At 37.5% G+C, this 27,738-nt stretch overlaps 1 protein-coding gene across 3 annotated transcripts in view; it reads right to left on the bottom strand.

Moving 5' to 3' along the window:
• Nucleotides 1–597: 597 nt before the first annotated feature.
• Nucleotides 598–27,738, bottom strand: part of MAP3K19 (mitogen-activated protein kinase kinase kinase 19) — a 28,687-nt gene continuing 1,546 nt past the window's right edge. The window contains exons 2-10 of one of the 3 annotated variants that reach the window (XM_074967259.1): nt 26,964–27,362; nt 14,755–14,856; nt 13,598–13,844; nt 11,675–11,718; nt 9,943–10,190; nt 6,214–8,700; nt 4,602–4,754; nt 3,688–4,385; nt 598–1,518 (exon numbers count right to left, since the gene is read on the bottom strand). In XM_074967259.1, coding sequence (XP_074823360.1) covers nt 1,452–1,518; nt 3,688–4,385; nt 4,602–4,754; nt 6,214–8,436 — 3,141 coding nt within the window. In that variant the 5' untranslated portion in view covers nt 8,437–8,700; nt 9,943–10,190; nt 11,675–11,718; ... (1 more) ...; nt 14,755–14,856; nt 26,964–27,362 and the 3' untranslated portion in view covers nt 598–1,451. The other 2 variants (XM_074967261.1, XM_074967260.1) reach the window with 2 other exon arrangements.

A 27,738-nucleotide genomic window follows, 5' to 3' on the forward strand; every position in this document is an offset into this window, starting at 1 on the left:
GTGCATTTAGGAGCCTAAAACTCTCCTAGGACTTATTGAAAGTCAATGGGATTTTGGCTCCTGTGTGTTTAAGTCCCTTTTGAAACTGAGACTTCGGCTCCTAAGTCACTTAAGTTAAAAATTTCAAAAGTGCTTAAGTGACTTTAAATTTTCAGGTTTCAGAGTGGTAGCTGTGTTAGTCTGTATCAGCAAAAAGAATGAGGAGTACTTGTGGCACCTTAGAGACTAACAAATTTATTTGGGCATAAGCTTTCGTGGGCTGCAAAAGCTTATGACCAAATAAATTTTAGTCTCTAAAGTGCCACAAGAACTCCTTGTTTTTTTTAAATTTTCAATGTTATTGTTTAGAAATACACTCACCAAAGAATAAAATATACCTGTATTAGAGAAGTGAGAGAATTGCATTGGTTGGGTTTCTATAAACTTCAATTTGTACAAAAGCAGAAATTTTACCTCTCTCATTTCAGAGTAGCTTGATGACTCAAGCATCACCTCTAAGCAGTTATTTGTTCCTGTGTATATTTGATTCCTGCTTTACTTTTTTGCCTTGTACCCATCAAATGCACTGATTCAGTGGCAATATAGACAAGTGACAACTATGGCAAAGTGAATTTAATACCAGGAGAAAGAAACTTCTCAAATTATCATAGCATTCATATTCCAGAGAAAACAGGAAATGCTAATTACAGAAGTTTTACAGATGAGTATGTATATAGAGCAGATATCTCCTGCTAATTAACTTTTGATAAACCACCAGCAGCAAGAGATAAGACTACCAGATGATGTCTGTGTGCTGGAACTTGCTGTTCTTTATCCAAGTGAAATTAAAGGGATCCCTCTTCTGAAAACTTATTTTGTACTTGTAACCACGTTCTATGCTGACCTGTATATAAAGTAAATTCTGATTCTCCAAGTGATTTCCACAACCATATTTAATTAATCAACTGGCAAATTATGTTTGGGAAGTACCGCTCCAGAGCACCTGAATAGCATTCTCAGGACTGTCTTGGATGCTTTCTGGTAATATTAGATATTTTACCACTTATGTATGTACAGAAAAAATGGGATTCCCAAGTTCATCAACTTTTTTTCAAGTACTATAAAATAGCTTCTTTTAAAGCCTTTTCAATTTGAAAACAAAACTGCATGGCTTTTGCTTTTCTTCAAAATGCAAATTCTTAAAACTTAATCTTTGCATGAAAAAAAATTACTTTCTTTACTGGATAAATGGCAACTACATTCCCCTACCCTGATAAGCATTTCACATCACAAATCAAACTAGTGTAATTATACTGCAGTCTCATAGGCACTTTCCAATGTTTGGCTGATTGTTGAGTTCTAGTAAGTTACTGCACTCCCATTTTCAAATCAAATGCAAATTAACCTTTTGTAGTGGTAGAAATAGATATAGGTGGAAAATGTACATTAGTCTGGCTGAAGTTTTGAAAAGTTCATTGTCTTCCCTTCATGAAGGGATGCTGCAGCAGTTGTAGAGCAGATGGACGCTCATGTTGATTTCTGCATAATAGGGTGAGGGAAATTAATACATAAAATAAACGGTGGTTACAAAACATGCATGTTGCTTAACTGTTAAATTATAAAATCTAAATACAATCTTAACTCATCACTTCTCCAGTCATTCCTTTTTTTTGGACTTTCTTCGGGGGGAAGGGCTTGGTGAAAAGTGCAGGTTGACATTAATTTGATAGTATTCTTAACTCATAAATAATTTCCTCCAGCCCTCTGATCTCATTGTCACTCTCTCTGAATTCCTTCCAATTAGTCAATAGCTTTCTTGTAATCTGGCTATTCCAGGGGCAGTTGCATCAAAGCTATTTAAAGAATGATTTATTTCTCTGCTTGCTGACTCTACGTATATGCAGTGACCAAATCTGCATATGTCGGCTACTTTTAGTTCCCTCCCTGTTTTTGAGCCTTTGGGATAGACTATAGTCATATTTTCAGGCTTATCTCCACAACCATGTGGGCTAGAAACTTTTTCTTTTTTATTATTACATGAAAGCTGAGATTTTTGTGGAATCACTTGACTCCAGGAGCTAAGACTTTAAAAAGAACATCCCAAATGGCAAGAATCATGATTAAGTCACAAGAATTGGGAACACTGGAAAGACCGCTTTCTAGGTTTCCTTCCTCTGTTTGGGCTTCCGTATGCATGTTTTAATTTTGCATTTTTTCAAACTGAATCTAATATTGTTTTCTGCCCATGTATTTAATTTTTCTAGATCATTTGTATTTTGTTTGAAGCTGCTCCTAATTTAGTATTTTATGCAGATTTTAACATTCTAGTTAATTCCTCTTTCCTATTAATGAAGACTGTAAGTAAACCCAGATGTAATATCAAAACCCACGTGGTACCAATTTCCCATCATGATTTTTCAAAGAGAGTTGTACAATAAGGCACTTTTGGGGCGGGGAGGGTGTTGGGCTAATTCTCAACGTTCATTGGATGTATATCAAGGGGAAAAGGCCTTGAGGTTGAGGAATGGGACAGAGTGCCGTAAGACTTAGATTTGGTTTCCTCTTCAGAGCCTTTCTTTGTGACCATGGACAAGTAAATTAATCTGTGTGCTCCTTCCTTCATTTTTGTAAAACTGAAACAATACCTGCATCATAGGGGCATTAGTGCTAACTTAATGTAAAGTGCTTTAAAAGTCTTGGATGGAAGCGTCTTAGTAAATGCAAAATCACCCAGTCTGATGAATACTCAAATTTTCATTTACAGTCTATCAATAGCTATTTTACAGGATTTTCTTCCCTTGGGACCTAGGTGAGCAAGACAGTATTGTGGGAGGGGAAGCAGGCACAAAGAGGCAGTGACTCACCCTAGGTCACATAGTAGGTCAGTAACAAAATGGGAGTAGAACCCAGGTCTTCTGACTCTCCAGCCACTGCCTTATCCACTAAATCATTTGCCTCTCTATGGTGCTCAAATTCTTTCCTCAGCTGCCCATAAAAGTCTCCCATTAATTTCACTGGAATGTCTGCAGACAGCAGGAAACTGTCTGTTGTGCTATTCCTACCCTTTCAAATGTAACTTTTCTGTTTGTGTTGGGAGTAAACTGTTGTTTAAAAATCTCAAAATAATTTAAACTTTTTTTAAAGTAAACATTGCAAAACAACACCCAGGGCTGCTGAATGACTTATATGGAATGTGCTCTCTGTTTCAGAAAGAGAACATATTTTCTAGAGTGGTAATGGCTAAAGAATTTTCTAATAGAAAAGTAAATAGTTATGTGAGGGCTCCCCCATTTATGACCCAGTCTTGTAAGTTGTTTCCCTTTGCTATCCCTAAGTCAGATCCTGGCACTGAGGGCATTTTTAAGGTGTCTCCACTGAACTCAGGAGATTTGCCTAAAGATCCATGGCATGCTATAGCTCCATATAAATAGTGAGGCCAGGATTTGATGGGGACCACGACCCAAAAAACCAAGAAGTTCATAACTTTTGATAAATGGCACTATGGAGTTTGAAACCTTCATATTTAGTATTACTTCAAGCCTTCTTGGAATGCTAAGTAAATGAAACCTTAAATAGGCATTTTAACTTATAGGAGATAACCCAAGCTTCCACTGATGATCAGTAACAGTCAAACAATTTGAGAAACTGCATCAAAGATCAGAAGTGGTTATTTCAAACTAATATATATAAACTAAAAAAACTACTTACCTGGTAAAGCATACATGGACAAAGTCTGCTGCTTTTCCTGAGAAATGGTCAGGTAAAGAAGGCATCAGTCCTCTATAGGCTCCAATGTAAAACATAGCTGCTAGCCTATCCATTGAAGCCAGAGGTGGTTTACCCGTTGCCATCTCAAATACAGTGCATCCAATACTCCAGATGTCTGATTTTCTTCCATATCCAGATTCATTTATTACTTCTGGTGCCATCCAATATGGAGTCCCATGCACAGACTTGAGCATTTCACTGTGTGTGCCACTCAGGCTTACCCATGCTAAACGCTTTGCACATCCAAAGTCAATCAGCTTTATTACACCATTTGGCATAAGCATAACATTATTGCCTTTGATATCTCTGTGTACCACACAGTTTTTATGTAAATATGCAATCCCTTGTAGAATTTGTTTTGTATATTTACAAAAGACAATTTCTGGCAATGGCCCAAAACGATTAATAATACTAGAAATTGAGCCACCAGGAACAAACTCCATGAAAATGCTTACAATGTTATCTTTTAAACATGTTCCTAAATAGGTTACAATGTTGATATGCTTTAGTGTTTTCAACAGGTCAACTTCTTCTTGCAACTTCTGATACTCCTTTTCTGTAGTGACTTTATCTGAGGTATCCAAAGCAACTTGTTTCACTGCTATTAATTGTCCCTGGCTTGTCAGACCACAGTACACCTGCAATCAAACCAGTATTTGAAAAAAATTAAATATGAATTAAAGACAGGCTTTTTAAAAAATAAATGTATCATGGAAGTTGATCTAGAACTCATCTATATAATCCAAAATGTTTTGACACATACAATAAATGGGATAATGGGGGAAATAGTTATAAAGAAATTATGTTGTTTGAGGCAAATGCATATTTTTAAAAATATTCAGACTTTAACTTACAGTGCCATAGGCTCCCTTTCCAAGGATTTCACCTCTAGTCCATGTGATAGGATCCTTATGATCTAGACTGCTTTCTGGAAATGCAGTAGATTTGTTGAAGTTCAACAAGTCACTTTCCCTCTTTGGTGCCAGGAAAGCTTTACTGAAACTCTGCTAGAGAGGTGGTAGTCAAGGTGAGGGTGGGTCAGAGGAGAAAGGAAGATAAAGCCTTCATTTTAATGTTATTCACATGTTTTAAAAATGATAATCTGAAATTCTTCTTCTTTATAATATTTCTTTAGAGTAGTCAAATTACAAGGCTCATGGTCAGCCCATAGGCACAATGACAATACTATGTAAGAAGTACTTTTAAGTAATGTGTAAGTATGGTACCTAGGCACTATTGAATGCCAGTGAGAAAGCATGCTAGGAAATCCATCTGGGAAGAAAGAGTGATAAAAGGGTATCCCCTTGTTTGTCAGCCTAGTTCTCAGGGACCTACATTTAACTAATATGAAGAATCAACCTGTCACTAGCCTTGGACTAGATAATACATTTAAATATATCCCTGCCCTAGACATGGCTTCCTCCAGAACAATTGCTCTAAAACAAGTTGGAGCTAATTTGGAAGGGGCGTTTCAGAATGAAGGGAAATAGTTTCCCTATCTACCCATGGATGCTTATGAGGAGGGAAAGTGAAATCTGTCAAGTGGGTGTGTATTTACTATTTTGTGTTACAGTAGCACCTACATATCAGTGCCCTATTGTGCTAAGCAGTGCACCAACACACAGTGAAAAATAATTACTGCCCTGAAGTTACAAAGGGGATGGGGCGGGGAGAAGAAGTAGAGAGGTGAAATGACTTGCACAAGGTCACACAGCAGGTTAGTGGCTAAGCTCAGAAGAGAACCCAGGTCTCTTGAGGCCCAGTTCAGTGTCCTAGCAAATATGCTCTACTCCCTCCCTAATAGAGCTCTCTTATTTTTATTTTATTTTTCCCAATTTAAACTCATTTCAATCTTCTATGGTAAGCCAACACTTACGGCCTTTTCTAGGGCAGCTATCTGATGGCTAACATAGATCCAAAAGAAGGAGGTGGCCCTCTGTGGAAGGCAGGCACCACTTGTAGTACTTACGGTTAGAGAGCCAGTGCTTTTGCCTTGGCCCAAAGAAATCTATGGGTTTGTTCCTGTGGCAGAAATATCTCTTGTCCCTTTCCTTGACCCCATTTCCCTAGTTTATCACTGCTCATTATTTTAGCCTTGCCCATCTTAGTTTCTCCATAATTACTCCTTCATCCTGGAATATTGTCACTGTTGGTCAGACTTATTTGTCACTTCTGTTGGTCTTCAAGATGGATACTCTGCTGATCCCAATTGCTTACTGAGATTCTGAGAAAGTGACTAGGTAGTCAAAGGCGTGTAGGCTAACCATACAGTTTTCTAGTTTTGGAAAATCTCTAAGGGCAAGCCTGTCTGCACACCAGGATGAGGATGAACTGGGCACAAAAATTCTGGATGTGGACAGGCTACCATCTGCTTGACTAATATGAGGGCTCATCTTTTTTTCCATGCTGGTGGTGTTGCTACAGCATGGGAAAACAATTAGCAAGATATGGGAAATTTGTTTTTACCTGTTCCTCTGCAATTGCTACTACTTTGTCATCTTCATTCACACTGCCTCTTTCTTCGTTAGCAAATACATTTTGTGTTTTAGAACCTGTATTCTTTGTAGGTATTCTGGAAGAGGCAGTATCTTTTTCATCAAGTGCTAGCAGCTCTGCCGCCAGGCAACAAAGCAACTCATCAGTCAGTTCTTCATTATCTGCACAGTCCAGAATGTTTTGATAAGTCTGGAAAACTGGGCTTACAGCATTTAAAGTCTGGTTTGTTGGCTGCTGGGTTGATGCATTTTCTGAATTACTATTTTCAGACGTGTGTGTCCAACTCTGATCTAGTTTTCGTTGAGAAGATGCACAGTCTGCTCTGTCTGGAAAAGACAATGCAAACAGTGCTTCATATTTATCTATAGATTTGCAGAAGTTCTGGTTTGCTTCCAGATTCATGGAGTCATCCATATCCATTCTTCCTTGGACTACACACTTGTTATTCTGATCTGTTGTTAGTAAACTGCTCACTAAAGCAACACATTCTGAATGATGTTTATCATCAACCTGCCAAAAATTGTGGACATTGGTTGCAAGTATCTGATTGTTAGTCACATCTCTATTATCTGAAGACTGCTCCAAAGGGACTTCTTTAATAGTTGACAAGTTTGAATTTAGAATTATTTCATTTTGTTTAGTGAATTGTGAAAACTCCTCCAAAAACAGAAACTGCTGACCTTCATCTTCATCAAACAATGGCATGCTCCTTGAAGTCTTTATTTGCCAATCTGGACCAGAAATTATTACAACATCATCCAGCTCCGTGTTGCTATCTCTTAACTCAGAACTTCTGTCTTTTGGTGTTAAGTCTTTGTGCTTTTGTTTAATGGCAATTGTGTTCTTGGGTTTAGAATGTGTTCTTTTCTGAGTGCTTCTTATTCTGCTGCTGTCTCTCTCATTAGTGCAGTTAGATTTACGTTTATTAGCAGTGTATCTCCCAGGTGGAGCAAAACAAACTTCCCTGTAAAATCTGCTTTCATGTTGACCAAGTCCACGCACTTGGGAATATACGGGAGTCCCAAACATTTCATAAATCCCTGGGCCTTTGTCATTTGAATTTATTTCCTTGAACATGTCACTATATTTCAGATTCAAGAAATCTGAGGCAGGCTGTGTTCGTGGAACAGAAAGTGGAGTAACATGTTTCTTTAAGCTGCTTGAACTTTTGCAGATATAAGGAAATATTTGCTTTTTAGATTTCTGAGCACTCTGAAGAACATGGTAGTTCTTCATCTGAGGTCTTTTTTTATGAAGCTTTGAGGAAGCCTCAGATTCCACATGAGACAGTCCTACAGAAGGGAAAATCTGGTTCTTGAGGTTGGTATTGTGTGTGTTACATTTTGTGGAACTCTCATCAGAAACAGAGAAATCTTGAGGTACTTTGCTACTCATTTTAGTCTTTGAAGCAGATTTATTTCTATTAGTTTTTATTTTATTGTCATTTTCTTTGTAAGCAAGTATGTTGAAGCTGTAACTCACGTTAGGAGGCATGCTACGGATGACATCCTTTTTTCTGGTGGGACATTTGGCAACCTGTGGTGTCCTAGGTGGCTCATGTTCAGATAGTGTAATATGGACAAGAGGTACCAGTTTATTGATTTTTGTTTCCATTGCTTCTGAAATTGCTATTTTTTCAGTTGTTCCAAAGACTACTGGAGAAACACTGTTTTCTGTTTTCCCAGCAGAAAAGTGAGGAATGATTTTAGTTACAGATTTATCTTCTAGCATACGATATGATTCTACTACTTCATTTTTGCAGCTTGAGTCTAAACCATGATTTTCAAGCACAGCATTCACAGTGTCTACATCCGCACACCAACTGTGAGCGGGGATCACCCCTGAAACATCTACTTCCTCTAGATAAGTTCTAATGGCACTCCTTGGTGCTAAATCTCTCTCGCGGTTCCCAGCTCTTACACTGTCTGCATTGCTTGATGCAGGACACTGACCTGCAAATATTTCACAGTTCTCTTTGGTGTTTGTCACTTCACTTGAGTTGAAGTAAGAATGACTGTCATCAAAAACATTGGCTGTGTTCACAATATCTGAATTTTCACAGGTTATTGAAAGCTGATATTTTTCAAAGTCAGCCTGCTCAGTTTTAATACTTACATCAGCTTCACTGCATTTTAATTTTACTTCACTTGCTTGTTCTTTCAAGTCTCCGGAGCATTTGTAATAGTTATCCATTCTGAATGAGTCCAGGTTTCCTGTTGAAGTGGAGCTATCAGAAACACTAGTAGGAGCCTGTTCTGGTGACTTTTTAGCCTGCCTTTGCTACGGGTTGGCTGATTGAGGCTGGTAAAGTTTGATACATGTTTTTATAGCTATAGGTACAGAATTTGTAATACTCAAAATATTGTTGCTATCAGTGTTTGTGTTGACTTTATTGTCCTGTAAAGGAGTAAGTTGAACTGTTCTTATAGGTTGAAATGTCACTGGTGCCAGGTGAAACTGTAAGTTCCAGAACAAACTATTAGTAATATGCTTTGTATTTGGGAGATCAAATACACAATTTTGAGGAAATACCCAATGGTTTTAAGCAAGAAAATATGCCCAACTGTATTCTTTGGCAAATTCTCAGTATGAACTCATCTTCAGGTCCAATATCAACACATAAAATGCAAAGATAGTTGATAGCTATAATGACCTATTTGATATGTGTATCTCATTCTGTATTTCTATGCATTTAGCACTAGGGAAAGATGAATTATTTGATAAGAAGCACGTCACTACATATCTCAAAATAAAATAGTAAGCCCTTGTACACACACTTATAAAAATCATCATAAGATGTTGCTGGTTAACTGTGTGTTTGAGCTATGATTTCTGTGTGTTTGCTGTAAAAATTCAAAAGATAATCAGTGTTTTGATAACCCAGAACTTATGACATTTGCTGTGCACTTTCCCAATGAGAGAACAAGCCTTGCACTTAAATTTGTGTCTTTATTCTGGTTCCAAGAATGTATTGTAACTAGTGATTTTTCAAGTAATGCCAATAGTCATGATGCCATGGAATATAAATCTAATTTAAGCTGTAAAAAAAGCTTTCAACCACAAAACTATAGAAGTCTGATGTCTTAATTGAAGCTGTTTTATCCATGCAGAAAATTCTTTCCAGACCTTCAACAGATTTGTTATTATAACCTTAAACAGCTGAAACAGTGCGGCTCATACATGTGTCCAGTCTAGCCTCACCAATTTCCATAAACCATACTATATTGACACATGATTTAATTGACACAATGGTAAATATGCCAGAAGTTGCCAGAGCTTTGCCTATCCTAGGGCTTCCACTAGTGCAGCAGAATGGTAGTAGCACTAGATGGATTTTTTTTAAAATGTCCCTTATATAGACAAGGCCTGCTTAGACTGAAGCAATTTTTTTTCACCTGTTACACTGTAGTTAGGCCTCACTTACAATGAGTGGTCAAACTATTGTTACCCAGTTTGCCCACACTGTGTGTAAAAAATTTTTTTTGTTTTTTCCCTGTAGGTAGAACTACCCTATATGTATTATTCTGCAGCGCTTGGAGAACTATGTGAGTATATTCCTATTTGGACTATTTACATGAATACCGTGAAGAGGATTTGGCCCAAAGTATATTTCAAAGTGTACGTGGGGTAGGATATGGGGAAAAAATGAGCTCAAAGAATATGCTGTGTGTTGATATCCAAATAAATGCACAAACTTACCCAATTCCACAGAAACAATTAGTGGTCATTTGCATGCACTATGTGCTCATTTGTATGCAATAATTTAAAAATAGTGCTGGTGTCTGTCCCATTGGGCAAACCAAGGTTTGACTGTGTTGATGTGAGGAACGATTTCTATACTTTAAAATTCAGAATTTTGGCACGCTCTTTCTTCCTTTAGCCTGCACACCTTTTATCTGGATTGTTTGATTTATTCCAACTCTTGTGGCTCTAGAGGTCAGTATAACCTAAGGGATGAAATAAAATTAATAGTTAAACCACACTGAGTCTGAACAAATTATCTCCTTAAATATCTTCTGTAATTTGAATTGTTCCTTTTCAAAGCACTTTTTACTTTTATTCTTTCATGCCTTGTGAAATGATTCAGTATAAAATTTGTTTCTAGGTTCCTTACTGTTTCCCAGCATCAATTTATAAACAGTCTTGATATGTTTAGCACTATGAAAAGAGGTCCGTATGAAGAGAGACTGAAAAGGCTGGAACTGCTTAGTTTACAGAGCAGAATAATAATAGAAGAGATGGTATACATATACAAAATAATGAGTGGTAAAAAAGGTAAGTCATGCTTCTCCTTACCTTTTCTCATAATAAACCAAAACAAGCAGAGAGTGAAGGAAATTGAAAGACAAATTCAAAATGATAAACAAATACTTTTAACACAATGCATAGTTTACCTGTGGAACTCATTGCCACTAAATATAATGTAAGGCGAAGGACTTTGCAGTCTTCAAAAAGGATTGGATATTTATAAGAAAAATGGAGAATAGCCACAGTGATATTCAATAGGGCTGAAATAATATTTAGAAGGGATATAACCCTTCAAGTTTCAAGGCATTAAAACCGTCACTAATTGATAAGGGTTAGGAGGAAACTTTTCCCTATGGACAGCTTATTCCATAATTCTCCATTATAGGTTCTCTTGCACCTTCCTCTAAAGTATCTGGTATTGGAGTAGATGGAGCACAGGTCTGACTCAGTATGACAATTCCTATGTGGTGACTGCTATTAATGCATACACATAAACAGCAGATTCTCTTTTTCTTGGATACAGTGTACTTTATCTGTCTAAAGCATTGGAAGCTGCATGGAACGTGAATGATATGATTCCTGTCTAATAAGTAAAGTGTGGCTATGATTAGAAAAGCAAGCAAAAAATGTTTATACTATTTCCTGTTCACAATTCATCATGAATTTCCACATTAAATCCGCTTAGTAGTTTGCAAGACTTTTTTTTTCTAGTCGCTAGCACTATAAGCTCAACCAGTTATCTGAAAATCAAGATGTATTCTCCATGGGTTGCTTGCTTTCAATTTTAAATTGCTATACAAACTAGAAAAATAAGTGCTGATTCAAGAAAAAGCACCAGGAAAATTGGAGGTTTAATATCCAGCGTGTACATACTTGAAATGCTTACATACACAGCTTTTTAAAGGTTCCACACCTTTCTATGTCACAAAAAAAAATCTGACATAACTTAGCTGGCAATTTTGTTTCTGCATAAACCATTGTGTAATAGAGCTGGCAATTCTTATTATACTGGGAAAGCTGAGCAGAGAGCAGATACATATACTGTAGTTTTTCCACAAATAGTTGCACTTTAGTTTTGTTACTGCACTTAGGTACGAGCTATCATTTCAAATTTAGAAATAATGTGAAATTTGGAAGACAGTATTCAATTTAATATTTAATGTCACATAAAATTACATCTCACCTCAGTTCTCTTGTTGTTGTGCTTTAGATCAGATCTATTTAACCCTTAAAATCAAAACAAATGAAATGTTAACAGGATGTTATGAACCATTAGGAAAGGGATAGATAATAAGACAGAAAATATCATAACGCCACTATATATACCCATGGAACAACCACACCTTGAATACTGCATGCAGTTCTGGTTGTCCGCATCTCAAAAAAGCAATTTTAGAATTGGAACCCTGGCCATGCCTACACCTAGGAGCCGAGGCACATGTTGTTGCTTCTAGGACCCGCGCAGAGCCAGGTAGGGAGCCTGCTGCTTGGAGCCGCCAGGGTCCCTTTTCAACCGGGTGTTCCAGTCGAAAACTGGACACCTGGCAACCATAGTATAGAGAAGGGAAACAAAAATGATTAGGGGTAAAGAACAGCTTCCAAATGAGGAGCGATTAAAAGACTGGGACTTGTCAGCTTGGAAAAGAAATGACTAAGGAGAGAGATGATCGACCAATCAACCACACACCTCATTTGGAGCCAGAAGTACACAATCAGGCAGCAGCAGAGACCGAAGGTTTAAAAAAAAAAAAAGATTTGACAAGGTAAGGAAACTGTTTCTGTGTTTGTTTCATTTACACTAAGATGGTTAAAAGAAGAATTTTTTCTTCTTCATAGTAAAGTTTCAAAGCTGTATTAAGTCATATTAAGCCAATGTTCAATTGTAAACTTTTGAAAGAATAGCCACAACGTTTTGTTCAAAGTTACGAACATTTCAAAGTTATGAACAACCTCCATTACCGAGGTGTTCGTAGCTCTGAGGTTCTACTGTAAAATCATGAATGATTTTGAGAAACTGAATAAGGAGGTGTTATTTACTCTTTCACATAACACAAGAACCAGGGGTCACCCAATGCAATGAATAGGCAGCAGGTTGAAAACAAGTAAAAGGAAGGTTTCAGAGTAACAGCCGTGTTAGTCTGTATTCGCAAAAAGAAAAGGAGTACTTGTGGCACCTTAGAGACTAACCAATTTATTTGACATGAGCTTTCGTGAGCTACAGCTCACTTCATCGAAAGCTCATGCTCAAATAAATTGGTTAGTCTCTAAGGTGCCACAAGTACTCCTTTTCTTTTTAAGTAAAAGGAAGTATTTCTTCATACAATACACAGTCAACCTGTGGAACTCGTTGACAGGGGATGTTGTGAGGACCAAAAATATAACTGGGTTCAAAAAAGAATTAGATAAGTTCATGGAGGATAAGTCCATCAATGGCTGTTAGCCAAGATGGTCAGCGATGCAACCAGGTGTCCCTAACCTCTGACTGCCAGAAGCTGCAAGTGGATGACAGGGGATGGATCATTTGATGATGGCCTGTTCTGTTCTTTCCCTCTGGGGCACCTGGCATTGGCCACTGTCAGAAGACAGGATCCTGGGCTAGATGGGTCATTTGTCTGACCCAGTAAGGCCATTGTTATGTTCTTATGTCCTTTGTTGTGGCTAAACTGACCAATTAGAATTGATAATGCAAGGGGAAATAAAACAAAGGGTTTAAGTCCTGACCCCACTCAAGTCAATGGGAATTTTACTCTTGACTTCAATAGGGCCAGGATTTCACCCAAAGATTGACCACATTGACTAAACACGAAAAAAGATGAAAAACCTAATTCTCCCTTGTTTCTATTTTGTGTTTGTCTATCATTGCTCCTCTTTGTCTCTTTCATTCACAGATACACTACACACAAAAAGACAGAGGGATGGTGGTCTGACTAAAGTATACTGAACATGAAGAAGGCACCAAGCAAACCGGAAGAAGACCAAATATAAATTTGACAACAAAAGGCTAATTTTGAGGCTTAGCCACTTGACTGGATCCTGTTTGTGTAGTCTATATTATAGAAATACATAACTTTACTGTAAAAGTAATAATTTTTAAAATGTAACTTACTTTGCTGAATCTGTACTTTTATTTTTTGAAGGGCATCTAATCCTATAAGGGACTTCAAAATGTTAGACTCTGAGCAAGTTCCCTGCACCAGAAAGTTGAGCTCAAAATCATGCAGGTGTCTTATGTTTTCCTCTTTCTTCAAGAAAAAAGGTAATGACGTATTCTGATTAATCTTGAATTCTGTCTTTCATTTGGAAAAGAAGCAGATTGTTCATTTGGCTGTAGTCTGGACACTGATGTTACCTGCCTAAAAGGCAAAACCAAAGTAACTGTTTAAACTCCTTAGAAAAGGGCCTTTGCCTTCATGTCTTAGCACACTCTTGGTACTGTACTAAGAACTTCACACAAAACCTCTTCCTCAATTTCCCCAATGGAGTCTTTCTGTATCTACAGAGAGATGCAATAAGTACATTGTCTGGCCACTAATTTTCATTTTCATCCAGGCATTTAGATTCTTTGGGGTGAGCTCACAAATTTTATTTCCATCAACATGTACCCCACTGCACACATTCCTTTTCTCCTATCATCTGATATCAAACAAGTCATTTCCAAACCCACTGCTGTTAGCTATATAATAGGGCAAGGCTCTTTTCTCAGCTCCACATAAAGTTAAGTATTACCTTTACAATGTTCCCAAACAGAGAGGAAGGGAGAATTTTTGCAACATAGGAAAGTTCAAAGTCTTTTTTCTCTTTGCACATTTCTCTGCTAACCAGATTGTCCTGTGGTCATTGTCTCCCTTCCACTCCTCTCAAAAAAAAAAAAAGGGGGGGGACCTCTCACCCCTCAGATGCATCTGTGAAACAAACATAGCTAGCCCTCTTGAAATATCTCTGACAACAATTTTACCAAAATTTCTGGATTCCTTCCCCCCACCCCTCTTTAAGAAATTATATTCTTGGCTAGATGTGAGGAGGATCTAATAGTCTTCAATTGGGAAAAGGCACAGATTCAGATACTCTATAGATTACAGATGTTGCACAGAGTTGAAACTATGGACCAATTAGGAGAGAGATAATGATTTACTGTGCTATACCTGAATGACCTGGGATTTCTTAAAGATAAAGGCAGAACTTGACTATAGAGTGGTAACTGAAGCCTGCTGAAACTGATTCTCTGCTCTCAATTGGTATACAGTGGCTTGAGACATGACATACTGGGAATATTGTGCGCAGAAAGTCTTCCCTGTTGAATACTCCTGTTTTTCCTCTGACTTTGACACCTTTGACAAGTTTTTCATTTGGCATCACAGGAAAAAGCTGGCAAGAAAAGGAATGGATCTTGCATTACACCCTGTTTCCTTTTAGGAGGAAAGAATGAAAGGCAAGTTTGTCAGTGTCTAATGGGGGCATTACAGACAGTGCCAACAGAGCTAAGAATTCCTGCGGTGAGGGACAAAAAGGAGGTTCCATGCAGTGCTATGATTCCTCTGGGTAGAACTAGATTTCATGGTAAGTGAAGCTTGTTTGCTCCTGTACAAAATGAGGACGCCACTGTAAATAATAGCCAAGGCTTTAGGAAAGGATAGGTTGTAAGATTAAGAACCTTCAGGAACTTTATGTAGGGCAGTGGCCGCAGGCAAGGCCTTTTGCAGCAGTTTGGTCACAGACATTGTTGGTGTCAAATGTACCCACCATTGCATTCCCATTATTCAGGAAATTAAGAAGGACCTGACATATGGCTGGTTGCATATCCAGGTTGGATATCCCAGGTTGCATATCATCTGACCCAGGTGAGCAGGTGTTCTGTGGCACCTCTGACATGAGTTTCAGGATATACTATAAACACAGCTGTTGCTCAGCGTTATGACCGCAGCCTTCAGATGAAAGTCATAGGAAGAGGAGTTTTACTTATTTTATGTATTGTATGTATTGCAGTAGGGTCTTGAGGACTCAGATCCATTGTGCTAGGCACTGGACATATACATAACAAAAAGACAGTCGCTACCTGGAAGAGCTTCCACCTTATAACAGAAGGGTAGTTTTATATATCACCTTCTAGGGATTTAAAGTGCTTGAAAAACATTTTTTTCAAACATACTCTGAAAATAGTATTCCTGATTACAAGTTATGACTGTGAGACAAAACAGAATTAAAACCACTTTTCTGCTTGAATTGCCTTTATAAATCTTTCATAGTGACTTTATTAAAGATAAAGTCCTAATTTGTGAACAAATTAGGACTTTATCTTTAATAAAGTCACTATGAATTTATCTTTAATAGCATTGTGTTTTGTATATATATCACCTTCTAGGTGCTTGAAAAACATTTTTTTCAAACATACTCTGAAAATAGTATTCCTGATTACAAGTTATGACTGTGAGACAAAACGGAATTAAAACCACTTTTCTGCTTGAATTGCCTTTATAAATCTTTCATAAATTAAAAAGTCTATATTAAATTCAGAATTTAATATGACCTACCACAAAGGAAAACTCAATATATTTCTCTCCTTTTAATCAACAAATCTTTTGTACAGCAGTTAAATATCATAAAATAATGTACACTTCATAAAGTTAATGCAGACCACCTGAAAAAAGCTGACACTACAGTTATCAGAAATTACAGTACTGACATAAAGCAATACATAAAATAACTGTTGGTGCAAAAGTGTATATTTTAGATGTAGAAATCAATATTTTATATGTGGGGAGTTATCTCTAGGCTTCATCGAGTCTGCCTGGTAAAGTGCTGGCAGAGACGAACATGGGGAAAAAAACCCCAAACCACAAGCCTACAGGTGTTCACTGAAAAAAATAGCCAAGTGCTCAAAAACAGCCCCTTGTAAGGCGACAAAGGTCATGGCAGGGGATTTAGCAGGGTGATTAGAGGGCAATTATTGGGCCAACACCGAGACCAGGACTTCCCATCTAGGGAGGGGGAGGGCAGATGATTACAATAAAGGGGAAACACAAGAGAACCACTGAGCTCGATCCTCAGAATATGTGGGAGGGAAATGAGCGTGGTACAGCTATGCTTCTGCAGGGTGTAGCTGAGCTTCTGCTACAATAAACGCTACCCATAACCAAAGACTCCAGTCTGTGTGTGTGTTTGTTGGTTGTGCCTGAAATACATAAGGGACTCCCCAACATTATATTTTGTCATTTCAGCATCAGAAACTAGGCTACTGCAAAAGTGTTACCCACATTTTAACAAAACATAAGTGGATGTAAAAGAGATTCCATGTAACTTAATATCTTATGGCCTGACTGCAAAATATGTTGGAATTCTGCACAAGGTACTGGGAATAGAACATCCTCTCCCAAACTCCAGAACCAATATTCCATGTAGTATGGAAGCCCCAGTGTATGACTTGTTGAATGAGGCTATTAAAAAGTCAGTATTGTTTTGTTGGTATCCTTTTCATCTCTGGTCCAGAAATCAAAGGTTTAAATCTGTTCACGAAATGTGGTTCATACCTGTTGCTGACAGTTCAGTATAGTTCTGGGAGGAATGCTGTTATCTTTCTGATGAAACATTCAAATCTTTGTCTATTGCTGTCTTTCCAGGTGCATGTTACTGTATAGAGATGGAAATTTTCTAAAAGAGATAACCCTGGTGCCTGATAGTCTCTAAGGTGCCACCAGACTCCCTGGTGCCTGAGCCAACACTGTCTCTCGGTAAAATAGGGTCTAAGTCCAAAACTTTATGTGAGCTGGTGCTGAACACACAATAGCTAATATACTTACTAGGTCATCATTTACAGCCTGATCCAAAGCCTATTGTCATCAATAGGAGTCTTTCCTCTGGATCAGGCATTTCATTCATTGACTTTAGGAAGCAGTTTGAGTACCTTGAGTAGGAAAGGATCTACAACAAGACCAATTTCTTTTTAACCATAGGTTCAAAGCTTTGTTGAGCATGTTTCATAACAGAACAACAGATATTAAGTTAATAAACACTCAAGATGAAATCCTGGCTTCACTGAAAACAATGGTAAAACTCCCATTGACTTCAGTAGCGGCAGGATATCAACCTCCATCTACTTTATCATAAATTCACGATTTAATGATATTTTTATAAGCAGTGCTATTTTGTAACATTCCTGCTTTTGAAGATACGTTCATGGATGTAAATTCTCTGTTTATTGTGCTATTTCTTTATAAAATTGTAACTGTTCAAAAGTTACTAGTCATTATATCAGTTGTTATTTGATCTCTGACTTCGGCATTCTGTGCCCGCCATCTGTCTGAACACAATATGCCTGGTAGTTATTAATCAAGACACAGATGCCACACTCTTCCAGTCTGTTCACATACTAACAGTAAACTTTTGTTTTCCAGTGAAGGTTTGGACAGTTCAATCTATTAATTCACATATAGTATATTTACAAGAATGCTCATTTTCTGTCTGCAGTATCACAAAACGCCAAAAAAAATGCATTTCTAAAGTTTGTTCCAGACTAAAAAGAAAACAACTTAATATTAAAAAATGTATTTGCTGCTAATGCTACCTGAAATCTATTTCTTTTATTGCAATATCAAATGAAATCCCTAAGTTTCACAAATAATGAATAAGTGGTACCTTTCTGTGAACATACTTAGTAACTCAGATTAAAATTCACCGTTTTAAATAATATTCAATGCTGTAATGTGTTCGTAAAAACAAAACACTGTAAAGCTTGGGTTAAACTATCATTGCAATAACTCATCTATTTTTTAACTCTTTCTAAATATATGGCAATATAAAGCACCACTGTAGAGCCCTGCATTGGACAGAGTACAATACAAAATTATATTTTACATTTGGAAATATCAGATAAATTAACTGAAATACATTTTAGACATACTTAAATAGCTGCTGTTGCTTGTATTCAGGTTTATGAGAAATATATTTCTATTCAATATAAAATTGATAATTTATTTTATCAAGATCATTTTATGGAAAACATAATTAATATTTGTTCTCCTGCATATACTTATTTCACTGCTGAATAAAATAATTTTGATAAAGTTAGACTGGCCTGAAAAAGTATTTTCTATCCTTTTTCTTATAACATGAACAAACTATGATGAAAAAAAGCCCTATGTTTTCATAAAGGGCAACCTGTAAAATACAGTAGCTATTTTTAAAGCTATTTCTATAATAGTTCATCAATAAATTCTTACTTTCTTGATTTTTAGAAAAAATCCTACCAAAAAATTAATCTTTAAAAGACCCAGTTTTCACTTTTCTATTCTCTTTTTTCCATTGAGATACAATTTATGTGTGAGGCACCTTACCTCACAGCTTCTGATGCTCTGACAGATTATGTTCTGTGTTTCAGTGGTGGCCAGTGTTCTGGATAAAGGAATCTTTGTATTATAACAAAAGGCAATGAATGATTCAGCTTGTATTTCTGCAAAAGGAAACCCTAACTCATCTTTAATAGCTTATTAAAAGATATCAGACTTTAATTGTAACTTAGAAAGAATAAACTCAATGATATCTAATGACCAGAAATATTTATTATATTTTATCTAAATATGTGACTAATACATAGACTAATATCTAATACAAAGTCTAGAAATACTATGCAAAGTTATGTTCTATAAAGTTTAGATGCAAACTAGCATGCTCAAAGATGCTACAAATTTCAGTTTTTCATATTTTATTTTGCTGTTACTTGGACTCTTGCATATAAAGAAAGTACAGCATCTTAAGGTACAAACAAACACCTGTTAAAATGAGAATTCAAAGTATAACTTTGCAGCTCTTATTTTTCTAGGTTTTGCAGGTGCTCAGTACTTAACGGCCCCCATTTGCTCCCATCAAGGTCTACAGGGACATTTGACATTGTCTTAATAGGAGTAAAATTTGACATTACATTTAATAGTCTATTCCAAAGCCCAGTGATGTCTATCAGAATTTTTCCATTGACTTCAGTGGGCTTTGGATCAGGTCCTAAGTGAATTTTTTGCTTGTGAAAGTGAGAGACAACTAGCACTAATATATAAGCTAGGCATTGTGCGAATTTCTTCATACTACCCTGACAGTGCATCTTAGTCATGATTTACAGCATGTAGCTGCTATCCCAATCCTGGCACTTGAGTGAGGAGAGATTGGCTGTTGTATGGTGGCTTTGTGAAGTGAGCAAACAGTAGCCAAGATGAGATCGCCATATTTATTTTCAGTCCTCACTGAGCTAGAATTTGAGTTCTGGTCTTCAGAAAGTGTTTGTGCATTCCTCTTCCTAAAAGTAGTAACAAATAATTTGTCATTAATGGGGTACATATAAGTTTGGGTCTCCAACCCCTTACCATACAATACATGGAGCACCAAAACTTACAGCCTTGAATGACATGGAGGAAATCTTTGTCCATTGAGGTCTACGGTAAAACTGTCATTGACTTCAATAGAGCTAGGATTTCATTGTAAAATGTAGAGCAGCTGCAAAATATGGGAGCAGCAAAACCCTCCAACCACACCACAATTATATGTGCATCACTCACACTTAAACTCTGGGAGGTTTGCACTGGCCAAAATGTGTTTTTTAAAATAAGATATTATTTATCTTATGCATTTTTAAAGAACCCCTCATATTATCTGGGTACTATGGGTTGCCTCCTGCTCCCATTCAACTCCATGGAAAAATTTTTATTGGCTTTAAGTGTGCAGGATCAGGTCCTATTAGAATAAAAAAGTACTACTACTAAATAGGGCTATTTATTTCTTTGCTTACTATTTAGAAATAGATTATTCAAAGGTTGCATAATGGAGAGAATCAACTCCTTAGCTGCAGAAAGCTCTCACCCTCTCTTTGAGTCTTTATAAACCCCATGGGGTAGACTAGTTCTCAAAAAACTTTAGTTATTCATTATTGGCAGAGCAGGTAATGCTGTCTGTTATTAAGGTTGCCTGACACTTCTCATTACAAGTATGTCTGCGCTGCCAGTGGCAACGAGTCTCCAAATGCAGGTCAACAGACTCAGACTTGTGGGTCTCATGCTACCATGCTAAAAATACCTGTGTAGCCAGTGCTTTTAGGTTGTGGACTGGGCTGGAGATTGGGCTCTGAAGCCCACTCCCCTCCCTCAGTCCCAGAGCCTAACTCCAGACCAAACTGAAATGTCTACACAGCTATTTTTGGTGCTGTAATGTGAGACCAAGCGTGTCTACCCTGCCTTGGAGGCTCGCTGCCGCTGTCTGTGTAAATGTACCCTATAAGACCCTGTTTTCACTTACTTATAATTTTGCCAAAATTTAACTGTTTGAGCTGAAATTTTACATGATAAGTGTCTACCTCAGGCTGAAATTGTCTGAAATTTTTTAGCTAAAAAAATTCAGCCATTTCCAAAAAAATTGGCTCGGGAAAAATATGTTGTTTTGCCCATGCTAAAAAAGTCTGGCAACTTTTCCATGTAACAGCTCTTGCAACCCCATGCTTGGGAGCCTGAGCTTGGAATTTTGCAGGAGGTAGCCTTTGTGTCAGGGATGTGCCTTTTGCTATCCCTATTTGGCTAATTTATAAGCCATGCAAATTTGGCTAAACTATAAGCTATTGGAAAATCACAATTTGCACATGCTCAGGAGAGACTTGCTAGAGTTTAACAGAAAAAATTTCCAAAGATTCTGTGTACACTGAACTTGCTTCAGATTGCACGTGTCATCTCTATAGACAGCCCAGGGCTACAGGGGCAAAGCTGGATGTTCCCTGGGATGGCTGCTCCATGTGGAAAGGCTGAGCAGTGGCACCAAAAGCAGGGAGCCTATCTTTCTTGTGCTCTCAATGATGCCCCTTATGGCATCCAAGCAACATGAAGGAAGAAGTTGTTTGATTAAAATGCAGAGGGGGTACAAGCTGGACCAGGGGACAGAAAGGAGTAGATTGGGACAAGGAGTCTGGTGAGTCTGGGACTGGAGAGGGGTGGAAAGAAACTTGCACTTGTTGGGCAAAGAGACTGGATGTGGGGAAGGGGAGAGACTAGGAGTGGGAGGAGAGATTAGGATTTGGACAGAGAACTTTGAAGGGGAGTCTAGGACAAGCTGGGCAAGGAAAGTGGGATTGGGATCAGAAGCCTGAGGAGTGGAGACTGGGACTGGGTAGATGAGGAAAATGGGATGGGAAAGAGACAGTACTGGTACAAGACAGATTGGGGGTGATGAAGCAAAAGGGGTCAAGCATGTGGGAAATAGGCAGAAGAGTCTGTGCCTACTACAGCCCACATCCCACCAGAGCATGGAATGCAATCCAAGATTCCCAAGTCTCACCATTCCCATGCTGTCAACAAACATATGTGAAACCCACTGGTAATGTGTGTCTCAAGTCCATCTAATACTGGTCCACATAGAGGATGACAACATAGTATTGTTATCAGTTACTCCATTAGCTCATTTGGTAAAGGCCTATGTGGCAAGTCTAAAGGTTCCAACCTTGCTGATGAACCATGTGGGTGTTCATGTGATGCTACATGTTGGAATTTTTTTGTTTGCTTTTTTAAAAATAAAATAACTACACTAAAATATCACTACTGAGGTTTCAAAGTCAAGCACTCAAAAATCAGAAAATGCCAGTATTAGCGTTGCCTGTGCAACCTGAATTCGACTCCCTTGTGAGTATGCATTATGCTACAGTCTTTAATTTACATCATCACACACTATTTTTTTCCACAGGGCCCCTGCCTCATTCAGTGCAGAGGCCTACTTGAGCTCCATGTTCATGATGAATCTGCAGACATTAAGGGAACAGGCTGGACCTCATCTGGAGATGAGTCAGGATTGTCTACTAAAGGAGGTTGTTGTTTGTAGGTCCCCTGCCTAAATTATTATAGAAGTTGGAAGTGTGTAGTGCTGAGGCAAGGGATTGCAGGAAAGAAAAGGCGGGTCTCATGATTAAGGCAGTTGAATGCTGCCCTGAAGAACTGGATTATATCCCTGCCTCTGCTGCAGAATTCCTATGTGATGCTGGATAAGTCTCATGCCAAACTTTTTACCAGTGATCATTAATTGTGAGTTCCTCATTTTCTGGGTGTCCAACTTGAGACCCTGGGGTCTGTGCATAAGCACTCAGCACTCATTGCGGCAACTGAAATCAATGGGAGCTGTGCTTTAAACACATGAAGTTCTACAGAATGCTAAGTACTCTGAAAAATTAGGTCTTAGGTATCTCAAATGAGGCACCCAGAATTTGTGGAAAGTTTTGACCTTACTTTCTCTCTGCTTCAGTTCCCCAGTTGTAAAATGGGGATAATACCACCTGCTCACTTCACAGGGGTGTTGTGAAGCTAAATTAATGTTTATGAAGCACTTGGATAATATAGTGATGAGCATTTTAGAAAACCCCATGAGGAAATTAATAATTCTGTCTTCAGAGCCGGGTTAGATTAGCGCACAGTAAATAAGATATGGAGCCACACACTGGTCAGTGAAGAATATAAAAAAATAATGAATATATGCTCATTAAGTGAGCAATGTCCATTGTGTCCACTGAATGAGGCAGATGTCCTGTGGCAAAAATAAATGTGATTACATAATTAAAGACTATCATGCTGCCTACAGACACAGGCAGAATTAAGGTTGCACAGTCTGAAGTTGAATGTCACATAGGACACTCCCTACTGCCACCTCAAGTTAGTGCTGAGATAATTGTACTGTGTTTTATGAGCTGTAACTTGTGCACAACTTAGCACAGTATTTGACTTAAAAAAAAAAAAACTACACTTTTCTTGGTAAGGCAGGAGGGTCTATAGGAATGCACACATGGTTGGGAATCAGAACGTTCTAAATTCTTATCCGAGCTTTGCTGATTCACTGTATGGTCTTTTCCAACTCACTTTACCTTTCTTAGTTTCTCTGTTTATAAAATGGAGCTAATAATACTTACTCACCTACCTTATTGCTACATTGTGAGGATTAATTAGTTAATAGCTGCACCATGCTTTTCACTTATAAAGTGCTATAAAAATAGTAAACAATATTGTTAAACGAAACAACTGCACTATCAGCAATGGAAAGTGTAAGAAGAATACACAGAGCTTTGGTGACAGAATAATAGCTCTGTTTTTGCAGCATTCAGCTTGTGAAAGTTTGCTAACAGCATCACTCAGACCTGAAAAAAAATGAGATATAACAGTAGTTTAAAGAACTGAAAAACCAATCTATGTGCTAACTGTAGTCTGACTTTGTAGACCCTGGACACGGATACTGCTACCAGCAGGAGCTACAAGAGAGGGCTCAAAAGAGATTCCCCTCAGGAATCCCAAATAATAGCTCTGGATATAATTTGATATTTATAGATCTCAGTGTCACAAGCATGAGTCTTTTCATCATAAGGAGATTAAACCGCGCCTAAGCAACTGTTTCCATATTGTAATCTATGCTGTTACAGTATTTCTAAATTTCATTATGAATTTTGAAAATATGTTTCTTGGTAGGTTATATTTGTTAGTACTTATGAATGATTCGTTAGCAGTTCTTTTAGAAGTTCTACTGGTCTATGGTTTGTTCACATATCAAGATTTTCAAATATATCCACATTTCTCACAGCCAGCATTACAAAAGCCAGACCATGTTGATTTGAAAAATTTATGTCCAGAGACTTTTCAGATGCCTTTAAAACAAAAAATATTATTGTTTCTGTGTGCTTTATAAATGTATTTTCTGTACCTTATTGTACATTTTTATATAAAATTAGGAACAAAGGGCTACATGCTTGTGTAAACCGTTAACAAAGCTTTAAGTTACAGGGGACCAATGTAATATAACTATTTTAATTACAATGGAACTTAGTACTGTAAATGATACCTCATAGTTTGCAGCAATTATGTATTTACATATTTCTACTCCTGGAACGACTATGTAACTATACTTAGGACTTGTCTACATGATGGGTGATGCGCTCTACTTGGGTGTGATTTCTAAAGCACGCTAGTGAGTTGCACATTAATTGGTCCATGTGGATCTGCTGGTGCACACTAAAGATTCCTTAGTGCATTTTAACCTTGTACTGTTTCAAACAGTACTATCTTAAAGCTCAACATCTCGGTCTCCTTAGATCAAACACATTCATGTGTGTTTTAGAAATCACATCCCAGTAGAGCATTACCACACCATGTAGACAAGCCGTTTAGTAGATCCAAAAGAAATGACCAGCAGTGCAGTTTTAGGAGACAAACAAAACTCTAGATTCACAGTTCACATTTGTTACTGTGGCCTAAATGCTGCCTTCATACATGTGTATGTCATTCCCATTGCAGTCAATGCAAACTGCCTGTATGTGCATTTATCTATCTGTGTTCTTATATCACAGCTGTGTATATAAAATCATAGGATTGGAAGGGACCTCGAGAGGGCATCTAGTCCAGTCCCCTGCACTCATGGCAGGACAAAATGTTATCTAGACCATATGAGCATGATGGGCTTAATCCTGCAAAGTGCTAAGCACATTGGCCACAATTTGGCAAAGCACATAAGTACACTGTTAACTTTAAGCACATGAGCAGTCTTGCTGATTCATTGAAGTCAGTAGGACTGCTCCCTTACTTGAAGTTAAGCATAGGTGCTTAAATATTTTTCTGGATCAGGGCCAGTGTGTTCAGCATCTTGCAGGAGTGAACTCTAAGGTAAGAATTTGGGTTTAGCTAGTCACAACACAGTAACAGGGGAAATGTTGATAGAAATCCTGGCCCCAGTGAAGTCAATGGGATTTTTGCCTGTATAAACACGTTAATTTTTGAGTGAATTATTCTGCACATTTTAAATGCCACATCCATTGTCCCTACATTGGGAGTTTCTTTATGGAGAAAATGTTGACTTTTCAATCAGAAATCAAAAGCTGAAAAATTTAATCCAAACACTGAAATATCAATCAAAACTTGGTTTAAACTGAAAATTTTGATTTAGAAATGCTGCCCCTGTACCTCATGGGGGTTGCAGTTTGGTGCCTCATGCCTCTGTTATTTAAGGGCTGGCTAGACTCACCTCCCATGATCCATGACAGCATAGCTTCCAGGGGCACAAAATAGTCTTAACCAAGTGGAGAATCAGAGCCTGTTTTTCCAGGAAGAGATATTTGACTAGGCTCATTCACAGGAAGAAAAGTACAATGAAACCTCTACTTAACTAACCAGTAAGTGCTGAAGGAGGTGTAGGTCACCTTGCCATGCTGATTACAATAACTGCGTCTGGGGAATATGGACTGTTTACAGTTGACAGACATTTCTCGTGCACATGATGTTTCACCACAGGGACAGCTGTCTCATTGCTATCATTAAAAAGAATATCTGCTCCTTTTGCAAGGGAAATCTAACAATCTACAATGCCATCATAGGGATATGATTACTCAAAGAGCACAAAAGAAATTAGAGTTACAAACTGTGAGAGGTGGTGTGAGGATTAATTAAAGCACAATGAAGATGTAAAACCTCATACAAGTGTCTGATTATTAAAATAAAAATAATCTTAATCACAGCAGCGCTACATGGATTTGATTGCAATAGGCTTGATGGTTTCTCTCCCTTTTATTCTCTGAATAATAAATAATTAATGGTATTTCTGTTTACTTTTTCCAAACCTGAAGGATATGGAATGAAATTAAAAGATTACAAGTTAAAATGAATAAAAGAAGACATTGATAGTATTAGTAAATATTATGGGAGTACATCCAAAGGCCCCACTTTAAGCATTATATAATTAGCCCATGGAGGTCACTGCAGCAAGATAGTGAGTCAAATGTACTAGTAAGTTTCCAACAAGTATTAGCTGTGCATAATAAAAATAGACTCCACTTTTTTAATTTTATTTTTAGCACCAACAGTGAGCTAGGTGCAGTAAAGACTAAAATGAAAAATAATATCTTACCAGAAGAATTTATAATCTACATGGAAAATGTACAAAGGAAGGAAGAGATAAGATGCAATAAAGAACAGAGTGACTGAACAATTAATCTGAACACAGAGTTTGTTCAATTTTTTTTTAAGGCTTCTTTGTTTTAAAAAAATTCTATGGTTTAGAGTTAAGAAATTCAATTGTTGGGTTACATAATGCTTGGTGAATTGAAGACTAAAATCTGCAGGCCTTTAGGAAGAGCTGAATTTTGAGGATGATATTGAAGAACATAGTTGAGGCAGGTCATGGTGGGATATACTTAAATGGTTGTAGTAAAATCCACATGCTCCATGATGGTCCGGAAAGAATTTCTCCCATAGTATAGTAATGCACCACTAAGTACATTGTTAACAAGTGTTATAACCTCCTTTGACGCATCTAGAATTAGTCTGAGACACAAAATATTGAACCAGATTAAACCATTCACCTGTTCCAATAGAGCAACTCCTGTGTTTCCCTACCTAATTGTATAACTCTCCTCATGTATTGTGTGACAAAACATATCCCCAGACTGCGTCTACCATAGAAAGAGGGATAAAGAAGTTTCCATTTTAATTACTCACCAGGATGAGCACTGAATGTGGAGAGGCAGGGGCACATTCATTTTATTATTGTGAGCACTGACAGTATCCTCCATGCTATACAAGACACAAAGACAACCCTTGCCATGAGGAGCTTACAATCTAAAAGACAGACACAGATAATACAAGACATGCTGGGAGACCTAAAAAGAAGTGATAACTTTGGTATGTTTGTTTTTTACTGATTTATTTTGATCTCTCTCCTTTTATATAACATTGGGGAGTAGAAGGCATCTAACAAACCAGAGAAAAAGGGACCTGAATATATGCCTTGATGAAGTCAATATACATTTGCAGTATTGGGTAGTAAATACTTAACTTTAAGATTCTCTTCAGCTGCAGTGATCAGAGCTGTACTTCCAGTTTCAGGGTGCTGAAAATCTAGGTTTTGGAGAAATGATTAAACTTTAGAAATATTGCTGATGATGATCTCCACATCAATCTTTGAAGTTACCTAAAGGAAACCTTGGAATAATTTATTGTTCTCTTTTTGTTCCATAATATTTTTTTTAAGATTAAATTATTCCACTTGTGGTAGAGATTCTTAAGTGCTTGCATTGTTGGTGTTAATAAATTATAATAATAATATTCACAGTCTTCCTTATAAAGTTTTTATCACACTAACTAGCCCTAATAATTACCTTAAATACAATACATTTTTATAGTATGTTTAAATTTTTCAGCCTAGCTATACACACAAGAGGTGAGGTGAGGTGAGGTGGGGTGGGGAGGGCAGGGACTAACCACTAATTAACTG

The sequence above is a fragment of the Natator depressus genome, chromosome 11 (assembly GCF_965152275.1).
Source record: "Natator depressus isolate rNatDep1 chromosome 11, rNatDep2.hap1, whole genome shotgun sequence".
Classification (NCBI taxonomy): domain Eukaryota; kingdom Metazoa; phylum Chordata; order Testudines; family Cheloniidae; genus Natator; species Natator depressus.